Genomic DNA, 12,455 nt, shown 5'->3' on the forward strand with positions numbered 1-12,455 from the left:
CTTTACAAATCTGTTAACATTCTCCATGAATGAAACGAGTGTTGTGATTGGTCAGAAAATATTGTTTCCGGGGAAAACAGAAATCCTGTCCACTCAGGACTTCCTAGACACTCGCTGCTTTAGGTCGTGACCAGGCTCTTCTCTTCGCAGATGAGTGAGGCTGGGACCGAGGTTAATATGCTAGTGGTCCAGTCAGCTTAACTCATTAACACATTGCATGCCAGTCGCGTAGATCTACGCGAACCTATTTAAAGCCGCAGCGTGCCAGTCGCGTAGATCTACGCGAACCGCCGATTCCCATGTTAAGTGCCCCAGGTGCACTTTCCGAATTTTTTTGATCCATTTCCGTTTCCGGTTTCCGGTCGGAAACGGAATTATTCGGGTTCCGGTTTTTTCGATCGTATCCGCTTCCTGTCTGGGATCCTGTTTAAAACTCGATTTTCTCTGGTTGTTGTTTTTCTCCTCGCTGATCACTGTTTACCGTCGATCGGCTGTAGCTTCAAGATGGCGGCACGGATTTGGAAACTGTTTTCGCTGACCGTTTCTCACGGATCCGCTGTGTGTTTAGAACCAAATGAACACGCACTTTTAACTTATTTAGCGAGGTCTGTGGCGACATGAAAAAAACTAAAAAACAACAATAAAACGCTGGCACTGGTGAGTACATTATGAGATTAAACTCTGGCATGGAATGTGTTAAAGGGATAGTTCACCCCCAAAATGACTTTTTTTTCCTCTATCGATTAGTCACCCCATGCAGACTTGAATTCATAGATAAGCCAATAATTTGATGACCTATAGCGGTTAATATGGTTAATATGGACGGTTAATATGGACCTATAGCGGTTAAATATGGTACAAGCTCTGTAGATCTGCTATTTTTGAATAGCCAAAGTATAAAATAATGTTGTGGTTAAGATCTAAAATGACAGATGCTTTCCCGGTCTTAACTCTCTCACTGCCAGACTTATTTCTGGCCGCGTTTACCTTTTTCAAGTAGTCACAGAATATTTATCTCCATTATGATCGATCCCTGATGATTGCTAATCACTGAGGGTTATACTGTGTGGTTTCACAAATGTCAACGAGGTCATGGCGACCTCGTTGACATTAATTGTCTGCGTTGACATTAATTGTCTGCTTTTGAAAATAGCATGTCTGGGCCAAAAATACCAAAAATACAAAAAAAAATCAAAGTACACAGGAGCCGAGATACAGCCTTTTTATAAGTTAAACAAGAAGTGAATGGAGCAGCAAATCTTCGGAGCACGATATCTTGGGTTCTGATTTTTTTTTCCAAAAAATAAATAAATAATAATAATAATATATATATATTTTTGTTTTTTTTATTAAAAAAAAAAAGTTGTGATTACTCGTTCTTGGCACTCAGGGCATTCAGAAAAATACTCGTGATAACTCATTCTTGGCACTCAGAGAGTTAATGGGTTAAAAAGAAAAAAGTTTGAGAAGGTCATCTCTTGTTGTTTTGTTCCTCCAGATGTAAGTGTAACGGCCACGGCAGTGAGTGCGTGGAAGACAGGGACAGCGGGGACCTGGTCTGTGTCTGCCAGCATCACACGGCGGGGGTGGACTGCCAGGAATGCCACCCCTTCTACCAGGACCGGCCGTGGGCCCGGGCCAACGGGGACTCCGCCAACCAGTGTCTGAGTGAGTACTACAACCAGCCGGACCCCCATCATGATGATGTCACACATGCATTAGATCGCTGGTTCTCAACCATAGACAGCTCTGAGGCATTGGTATCTCGGGCGCCATTTTAGAGTAGGAAAGCTTCCGCGTGTGTCACAGAAGGGGGCGTTCGGTAGGCCAATCAGAGGCAGATGGGGGCGGGTGTTTTCGTAAGAGGCAGCCGCGCAGCAAAAGTCAGTTAGACGCGCTGTGATTGGCCAGTAGTCAACGCGCTGTGAGCACTGTGATTGGCCAGTAGTCACTTTGAGTGTCAGCTTGCCTACTCTAAAATGGCGGCCACGATACCGGTTGCTCCAACGAACTGCAGAGGCCAATGAGGTATCTAGGTTTCTATATCTATGTTCTCAACCACCACCGCAGACCCCCATCTCAAAATGTTTAGAGATGGGGGCAGATCTACAAGCTCACTATGAGCTTGTAGATCAGCAATTTTTTTTATAGCCAAAGAAATCTAAAATGACACAGATGCGTTCCCGGATTGAATGGGTTAAGGCCGGTAATTTGGGGGTTTGGGGACATGCAATCTGGGAACCCATCGCCAAATAAAAAGGAAAAACAGCGCCCTCTGCTGTTTTTTACTCTTTCACTGGGCTCTGGGGGGGGGGCTATACGGTGGACCCGTGCGCAAGGAAACCGGGGTTTTTGGTCTGCCTTCAGCGCTCCACTTCCGGTGGTGCGACTATGTTTTCATTCCCACTAACAATGTTTCTCCACGGAACACTAACACCACTTCTCCCAGAGAACATGGATCGTTTTGGTTATAAGCCCACTTGTTTCTATGATGAAAGAGCAATATAAAGTTACTAACTTTCCTTGGTCTTGTCTGCTCCGAGGACGCTATTGTTAAATGAGTTTCGGTTTGTTTCTAGTGGGGAAGGAACGGCACACACGTAAATCCCGCCCACTACATTTGATTGGGTAAATCGCGGCCTGCTTCCTGATCTGATGGCACGCCCACTTGAAACCAATGCACACAGGTTGTCAACACGGCTACCGACAGATTCAAACGCAGAGCATGTTGGCATGTTCATAAAATTGTATTTTGATGTTAATCTAATTTAAACTTGTGATAGGCTAGTTACAGTCCACAGCCTGGAAGGACACATACTGTGTCCCATAGCCTGGAGGGTTATGATTGCTGTGCGATTTATTAATTCACAAAAATGACACAGTTGTCACAAAACTTATTTTTATTCTATAATTGTGGTCCTTGGCCTATACTGACAGCATGCACAAGTAGTACCATACTGTATGTGAGATTAGTTGCTGATACACACACATACTGTAGACACACACACACAGGGCCACATAATCAATGATATGTATAATGAGTAACCATGGACACTAAAAATCTATTTTTTGGGTAGATAATAAATCTATTAACCCATTAAGACCTGGAACGCATGTGTCACTTTTTCATTTGAGCTAAAGAGCGTTATTTTACACTTTGGCTTTTCACTGCTATTTTTGAAAAAAATAATAAAATGTGTGCAAATCTTTGAATATATATTGTTTAAAGAGAACATTTTTAACTCTATTCTTTGCTTCTGGGGGGTCCCTGGAACAAAATATTTTGAGATGGGGGTCGGTCGGCCAAATACATAGAATTTTGGGGGTCCTTGACATGAAAAAGTTTGAGAACCACTGATATAGAAACATACGTTTTTCAGAAAACTGTTGGGATTTAGGAGACATGTAGAATCGGCTTCAGGTCTTAATGGGTTAAATACAAAATAATGCTACCATGTCTTAGGAACTTGTGTGTGTGTGTGTGCGTGTGCGCGTGCGTGTGCGTGTGCGCGTGCGCATCCATGGTTACGCGAGTGTTCCTGTATGTATGAATTTCCTTGGATATTATCACATTTGCTGTAATGTAATGTCCTTTTATCTAATGCCGTTGTGGACACATTAATAATGTGCTGACAGATAAAAGAAAGCCATAAAGGCGAGTGGTACATTAATTCGTTTTTATGTTGGATTCTATTAAGCAACAAGCTTGTTTTAATTATCTCGGAGCCAACCAGATGGTGTCTTAAAAAACATTATGGCAAACCAACCCAGTCAATGCATTATTAATGAATAAAATCATGCCACATAAAAAGAGACACATAACACAAGTACTTAAGAGTTGTACCCTGTAAAAAGCATGGCCATGTACTCTGCTTCTTGTACAAGATGAAGACTATACAGTAGGGTCTTCAACAAGGCCACGTTTTCTACGTGTTCAATAATGTGTATAATAACATTTCACGATTCCTTAATCCATTAAGACTGGGAACGCATCTGTGGGTCATTTTAAGATTTATTCGGCTATTCAAAAATAGCAGATATACAAGCGCATAGCGCGGCACCGAGTGTCGCTCTATGAGCTTGTAGATCTGCTATTTTTAAAAAATCGTGAAAATGTGTGCAAATCCTAGAATATATATATTTTTTAAAACATTTGTAAAATATTTTGTGTTTTCATGATTTAAAAAATAGCAGATCCACGAACTTGTAGATCTGCTATTTTTGAATAGCCAAAGAAATCTTAAAATGACACAGATACGTTCCCGGTCTTAATGGGTTAATTTACATTCACAGCACTGCAAATACACTATATTATTCCATACTTTTATTTAATTTTGGTGCTACAGTATGTCTTTATGCTTTTAATTTAACCATCACTAATTGAGTGGAATCTGTTTTGTTGAATTGTTAATTAACGGGTGATTTTTTAAATGTGACCGATTGCCCCCGGCCTAAGTGCTTTTGGCAGGGCATTAAAACATTCAAATGCCTTTCACCCTTCATTATGTCTTCTTGGGTAGTGTTTCAGGGCATATTGATTTTTGTTTGCTGCAGCAAATTGGGCCTTTTCCAAATACCTGCGTGAGACGTTACTATCAAGATTTGACATTGAATGAAGTGAAGCTAGTGGGCTGGCTGACAGGTCGTTTCCAAGCCCCCAGAACCCAGTGGTTTCATTGAAGCCAAATGGACATGCTGGCCATTCATGGTACTGCAGCTTAAAACGGCCTGGGGCTCCTACACGAACGAGCGAAAACGGTTTCGACCAACGGGCTCGACTCACTAGCGTGCGCCCGAGCTTGCGCACGGGGCTTTGCGCTTCTGTGACGCAAAACGCGTCAAAGAAGTGACGCGCAGGAGCCCCAAATAGCCCCCGCCCACCACATTTCACAACCCGGAAGAAGGGGTGATTTCGGCCCATGCGCTGTGTGAGCAACTCAATGCAAGTGGATGGGAGGGGATATCGGGTGCCCTCTCTATTATTTTTAACTCTATGGTCGTTTCCGGTTTCTTTCCAAGATGGTGGATTTTGAATTCGCCGAAAAAGTGTCTTCAAAACGGGTCTGTAGAAACCAATGGGTCACGTGACGGTTCCCTTCGTCCATATTTTTTACAGTCTATGTATGGTATAGACCCTGTCACTGCCAACCCTTACTGTTGGACTGGAAAGGGCGTAGAGTAGACGAACCACATGTCTCCTTCGATACACATGGAGTCGCCAGCAGTGGTGGTAAAAGTACTCAAGTTTTTTACTTAAGTAAAAGTATCAATACTGCAATACTCTGTTACAAGTAAAAGTCCGGAATAAAAAATGTACTTGAGTAAAAGTAATGATATCAAAATGTACTTAAAGTATCAAAAGTAAAAGTACTCGTTACGCAGAATGTCCCGTTTCACAAGTTTTCAAATGTATACAATTCCCCAAAATCCTTTGAAAATAGCAGATCTACAAGCTCACAACGCGCCGCTTTGCGACGCGTTGTGAGCTTGTAGATTGGCTATTTTCAAATGCCGTAAGTAAATTGGTCTGAATTGGTTTTGTAATAATAGTCAAAATCTACAAAGTAACTAAAGGTTTCAAATAATTGTAGTGGAGTAAAAGTACAATATTTGCCTCTGAGATGTAGTGGAGTAGAAGTAAAAGTACTGATTATTGGAAATACTCCAGTAAAGTAAAAATAACTCACAACTGTACTTAAGTACAGTACTTGAGTACATACACCACTGGTCCACTTCTTTTCAGCAGACGGTGAGTTCCATCCAAGTTCCCCATCTGAAAAGCTTTTGTGCCCGGGACCCCGGAAGAGAAGATTTATGTTAAAAAAAATTTAAAAAATATTCAACAACGTATACATTTACATGTAATACTTGTGATATGGCATAAGTGTTGTCTTTTCCTGGTTTTAATGACTTAAACTTGCCAAATGTTTCAAAGATTCTCAGAAATAGCGGGGGGGGAAAAAGATCAACCTACTGTAGTGTACGAGCTCACCATGTTACACGTTGTGAGCTTGAATTTTTTTTTGTTTTGCTACTTCTGAAAGTTTTAGAAAAACAAAAAGAGAGAGAGAAAAGAGAAGGAGAAAACAAACATGCCAAAATGCCTCGTCTTCAAAGACCCTTTGAAGTTTGGCTCAGTTGTTGGTAAACCAAATGGGTTCTAATGGGGTAGCAGAAGGGTAGTTATATACTGTAGCAACATACGTTTTTCAAAACACTCTTGGGATTTAGAACAGTGGTTCTCAAAAATAGCAGATATACAAGCTATTTTTGAGAACCTCAGATATTCAAAAATGTTCAAAAATAGCGGATGTGCAAGCTGGCAGCGCCGCGGCACGATGAAATATCTCGAAAGTGTTTGAAAAGCATTGAATAATTTGATTATTTTAACAAGCCCCTTAGAACAGAGCTTATACATCCAAGACACTTCATGTTCTCTGTGTTCCATCTCAACACTTTACTGTTTATCAACCCTGAATGTATTGGAGTCGGGCCTATAATCCTCTTTTCTCTGTAATCTTTATTCTGTGTGCATTATTAATTCTTCTGGGATTCTGTTTTCCAACAAACACACAGCGCTCCATCAGAATCAACAATTCACTGTTTTAATCAGAAGTAACAAGTGTTGGTTAAGTGAAAAGGCTTGAGATTTATTTTTAAATAAAAGGCAGTGGAGAACATCGATTTATTTTATTTTTTTCCTCCTCTGCCTGGATTTAAAAGTAATCAGAGTCGGCACGAAACTCAAATCCCCTGGAAGTTTGTTCTTGTTTTTGTTTGTGTCGATGTGTGGCATAATAACTAAGTTCTGCCTCGCAATGCTTTGGTGTAGTAGTGTAGTTAGTAGACCAGTACATGAAACCATTTGGGGTCTGCCAAGTTTCAGCAAACCAAGTTAGTTTTGAAAATATAGACAGTCATATCGCCTCAAAACACTCAAAATAGCGCGCAAACAAAATCAAAGACCAACATTAGATACACTGCCCTGAAATATTCAATAAGTAAACTTACAGTGAACTAACTATCTGTGTTGCATAACAGTATTTCTTGGACATCTATTCCTTGGACACCAATTTCCATATGACACATAACCATTAGGTCATCAATAACATCTGATACACAATGAACGCCAGTGGTGTAAAGTAACTAAGTACATTTACTCAAGTACTGTACTTAAGTACAATTTTGAGGTACTTTTACTTTACCGGAGTATTTCCAATTGTCTATACTGTTACTTCTACTCCACTACATCTCAGAGGCAAATATTGTACTTTTACTCCACTACAATTATTTGAAAACTTTAGTTACTAGTTACTTTGCAGATTGAAATTATTACATTATAAAACATACATTAACCACTTCAGCCCTATTTTATACCTAGGCTATTTGAAAATAGCCGATCTACAAGCTCACAACGCGTCGCATCGCGACGCGTTGTGAACTTGTAGATCTGCTATTTTCAAACATTTTAGTACTTTTACTTTTGGAACTTTTAAGTACATTTTGATACCAACACTTTTGTACTTTTAATCTAGTACATTTTTAATTCCGGACTTTTACTTGTAACAGAGTATTTCTACATTGCAGTACTTTTACTTAGGTAAAACATTTGAAAACTTTTTCCACCACTCTCTGATACACAATGAACACTAAGGATTCACAAAAAAACAAATGAAAGGAAGCAGTGATTAGTACAGAAGTCATGTTTAGTTACTTGTTTAATGTTTGAACTGTCTGTGTGTAATTGGATATACCGTGTTTTGTTTGTACATGGATGCGTATAATTTCTTGGTTTGTCCACCAATAGAGTAATATGCTTATGTAATCATGTATATAATCTTAGTGGAGTTATGTGAAGACCCAAGTCTTCAATCATTGTTGTTTTGTTTTGTTTTAACTACGTAATGGTGGAATTCTATTGTATTATGTTTTAAATTGATTGTGAAGTGTGGACCCCAGAGTGGCCTTCACTGCGGTGAGGACTAATAGGGGATCCGTAATAAACAATAAACAATAAACATATCAAGTGTCCTCATGGTACGAATTAACTACAGTGTGATTCCCTCCACATTGCTACAAAATGTGCCTTTGTTAGCCCATTCAACCCGGGAACGCATCTGTGTAACCACTTTAACCATTATTTTATACTTTGGCTATTAAAAAAATAGGCACGAGTGCCGCGCTATGAGCTTGTAGATCTGCTACTTTTTGAAAAATGTGTGCGAATCATTGAATATATATATATATTTTTTTAAAGCAAACATTTTTAACTCAAATCTTTGCTTCTGGGGGGTCCTTGGAACAACATATTTTGAGATGGGGGGGGTCCGCGGCCAAATATATAATTTTGGGGGTCCTTGACATGAAAAAAGTTTGAGCATCACTGATTACAGCAAGTTTAAAAAAAAAACTGTTAGGATTTAGTAGACTTTGTAGAATCCCCCAGAAGCAAAGATTTGAGTAACAAATGTTCGCTTTAAAAATATATACTTTCAAAGATGTGGACATTATTTTCACGATTTTTCCAAAAAATAGCAGACCTACAAACTCGTAGCGCGGCACTCGGTGCCGCGCTATGAGCTTTTAGATCTGCTATTTTTGAATAGCCCAAAATAAATGATTCTTTCCCAGTCTAAATACGTTAGAATTGAATGAGAAAACACTTGCGACACACTTTTTTTCCCCCCTCTCTTCTTTTCAAATCCATTTGTATGCTAATCAATCATGAGTATGAACGTTATGCTCATATTTTTGTCCAAGGGCAACTAATGATGGTTCTCTCTCTCTCTTCACATGTAGTAATAAAACGCATGAGCGTTCGCTCACATATTTCCCCAGCAACAACAGGGAGCGATATTCATACTGTATGTTTATTTATTGCCCACTCAACGGAGAGCTTTGATTTCGTAATAAAATGGGCAAATCGCCCCCTAAATCCCCCCCGTAGGGTAAAAGAAGGGATTTGATGTGAAGGGGTATGAGGGTAGCGGTGTGTGTGTGTTATCGGCTGAGTAATTTCCTCTTGTATAAACATGTATTACTGTTATCTAAGTGCCCCCTGACAGCCGATTGGCTCCTCATTAGAGGCTCTCTGTGAAATGAGATTATAAGCAACAAGCCCCTAAATTATGATCCAATCCCAGAACACATAATCTCTCATACAGTGCATGTAACCCCCCCTCCTCCCCCCCTCCCCCCTCCCTCTTCTCTCTGTCTATTTCTGTCTCTCGCTCTCTTTTATTCATTTTCTCATTGTTTATTATACCTCTCCCCACCTCTCTCTCATTCTCTGTCCGTCTGTCTGTCTGTCTCGCTCTCTCGCTCTCTCTCGCTCTCTCTCTCGCTCTCTCGCTCTCAATTCAAAGGAGCTTTATTGGCATTAGAAAACATACGTTTACGTTGCCAAAGGAAAACTATAAATATAAAAAAGTGTATATTTTCTGTCAGAAATAGTTATATATCCATATAGGAATGGTTAGCTTGGTATAAACTTTTGAAAGTTGACTGCAGTATTTCAATTCAGCAGTTTTGCATTCACTTACTTGGTATAAAACCTTCGCGACAAATAGCAGCAATTTATTCTCTCTCTCTCTCTCTCTCTGCCTCCCCTTGTTTCTCTTCTCTCTCCTCTTACTTATAGCCTGATTTATGTCCCCCTGATTTATGTAAATAACCGACCTACGAAAGCGGGGACAAAATAGCCGATCTACAAGCTCACTCTGCAATGTGTTGTTAGCTTGTAGACCTTCCACTTTCAGTGCATGTGTATGGAATGTTTTCTCCGTTTGTTGTTCCGTTTGTTTACTTTCAGCACGATCACAGATTTGAAATAGAATGTTGTCATTAAAATCACTGAAATATTTGGATGTGCAATTTTTTTTAATAAACAAAAGAATAATCATGTTAGGAGTCTGCACGCATAGGGGACTGGTGATCTATATCAGTGGTTCCCAAACTGTTTAGCTCAAGATCAAAACAAGAAATTAGATGTTTGTCCGGGACCCAAACTAGTGAAAACCGCGTCGTGCCGCATTGACAGCTTGTAGATCTGTGATTTTCACTACTTCTTAAACTTCTTTTTAATCTATTTATGGAAATTATTAGATTTGTTAATTTTATTTATGAAATATTTGTATATATATATATATATATATATATATATATATATATATATATATATATATATATATATATAATTTTGTATATGATATTTACTCGCAACGCATACAATGCATGGTCGCGACCCACTGTCTCTAGGAAACAGTGATCTGCTGTACATGTACAGTATGTCTCACAGTTGGGCATGGTGGGATGGATGGTCATGGTGTGTGTATGGAGTTTCATGTTTGAGTATATAGGCTCTACATTAATACATGAGGCTCTCTACCTTTGTTGTTTTTCCCAGAATGCAACTGCAGCGGCAGATCAGAGGAGTGTGTGTTGGACATGGAGCAGTACCGGAGCACGGGCAGCGGTGGCCGTTGTGTGAACTGCAGGGACAACACGGACGGAGCCCACTGCGAGCGCTGCAGAGAAGACCACTACAGAGCGTCACCACAGGACCCCTGCCTGGCCTGCCTCTGCAACAGCAACGGTACAATATATATAGGCTATAGGCCAGGGGTCTTCAACAGGTTTTTTTTTCCAGGCCAAGAATCCCTTAGAGAGAGAGAGAGATGAGAGAGAGAGATGAAACATGATTAATGATATTTCATAGATAGCTTAAAGGTTTAATGACATTCACTTTTACACCACATTCAAAGTCTTTGTCCTGGTCCTTCAAAAGTGTACAAAAAGTTTTAAGTGAAAATTCCATTCCAGTGATCCATGGCAGGTGTTTTTCTCTCACATTTCTAAAGCCTTTTCAACTGCAATGAAAAAATAAATCTTTGCCTGCGGGTGTCGCTGGTGAGGGATTTTGCCTGTCAATCATCGCCTCTGCTCCGCCCCCCCCAAAGGAAAGGATAGGGGAGGGGAGGGGCGAGGAGGAGAGTGGGCGGGATTAATCGACTGTGACCTCACTGTCGAAGGGCCAAGCTCAGATTACTTTTCAGCCTAATTATTCAGAAAACCCCAGACCACAGAAAATCCACTGAATGTTCTAAGTTCAGGTTTTTTGGGTGTAATTGAGGTCATAAAACCCAAAATAAAACATTGAAAATAAAAAAAGTGAAAATGAATGTCATGATACCTTTAATAGACATGCTTCATCCATCAGTGTTGGATTCATGTTAATGTGTATTTATTCAGACATAACTTGACCTTTGGCTGTGTACTTGGTCTGCTCTTTTCCCCCTCTCTCTGCACTAAACCTCTTTGCCGAAAATAGCCGATCTACAAGCTCACAACGCATCGCAGCTCGGTGCGTTGTGAGCTTGTAGATCGTCTATTTTTGGCAAATGTTACCCCCTAAATAGCGATGCTAGAGTTCAAGTGGCTAATAATGTTTTTTTGTATTTTTATCAAGATCCTGTAAAGATTTGGTGGCCCCCTGTGTAGTATGTACTTGGACAGTTTTTTTCTGTCTACACCAAATCCCCTTGCCAAAAATAGCCGATCTACAAGCTCACAACGTCCTGTTATAGGGGGTTAAGTGTCTTGCTCAGGGACACTTCTAAATGTATGTAGACGTGAGCCGGATTGGGAGTCGACAACGAGGCCGATGGCGCCTTGAGGCTCACGAGGCGGCTGAGGCGGTGAGCGGGCGGTGGCCTTGTGCGTCGGCGAGCACGATGCCGTCAGAGTTGGCAAGCCGTGGTGGACGGAACCGTTTATCACATGGAGCAAAACCAATTCCCTCTTCCTCCTCTGTCTCAGCCAATTATAGGCCCCGCAGCCATCCTGCATGAGGAAAACAATGTTGAGCAACTGGACCCTTTCGCGTCACTTTTCAACAGACTGTGTTGTCATGATTTGACTGCATGACCATAGAACGCAGACATTGATTGAGAACAAGGCGATGTTCCCATTTAAAAAACATTGCAAACAAGTTCAAAACTAAGACATTAAATACAAGGCAGGCATGCCATCAGTAATGGGCATGAGGCTATTCATCCTAATGAACTCATTTATCATCACTTATTCAGTCTCGCAATCCTAAGATAAATGTATGTTAAGTATTAGATGTCGAAGTAAAACGACATCCATCAAATGTCTGGGCTTACGTTTACCACATCTCTATTGTGAGTTACTCTCACTTATGTGCAGACGCATGCACATGCACATGCACATGCACATGCACGCACGCACGCAAGCACGCACGCACGCACTTTCCTATAGGCATTGTGCTGTCCTTTGTATAGAGTTTGAAGTGACTTTTGTTCAGCTGTTGCAGTTGTTAAGCTGATCAGAGGCTTCAGATTTTTTTCCCTCCATTAACCACACCTGTATGAGTTAGTGAACAACACTATAATGGCTGCCAGGCAATTCCGCCCTTCCCAAGCCTGGCTTTCTGA

General features: G+C 40.6%; 1 protein-coding gene across 3 annotated transcripts in view; it reads left to right on the forward strand.

Moving 5' to 3' along the window:
* lamc3 (laminin, gamma 3) overlaps positions 1-12,455 on the forward strand; it is a gene marked incomplete at its 3' end in the record, with an annotated part of 219,918 nt that overhangs the window by 60,913 nt on the left and 146,550 nt on the right. For all 3 annotated transcript variants that reach the window (XM_080420017.1, XM_080420018.1, XM_080420019.1), the window contains exons 4-5: positions 1,499-1,668; positions 10,406-10,594. In XM_080420017.1, coding sequence (XP_080276143.1) covers positions 1,499-1,668; positions 10,406-10,594 — 359 coding nt within the window. The remainder of the gene's footprint in view (positions 1-1,498; positions 1,669-10,405; positions 10,595-12,455) is intronic.

This window comes from Gymnoscopelus braueri (genome assembly GCF_963280865.1).
Source record: "Gymnoscopelus braueri genome assembly, chromosome: 22".
In the NCBI taxonomy this organism is placed as follows: Eukaryota; Metazoa; Chordata; class Actinopteri; order Myctophiformes; family Myctophidae; genus Gymnoscopelus; species Gymnoscopelus braueri.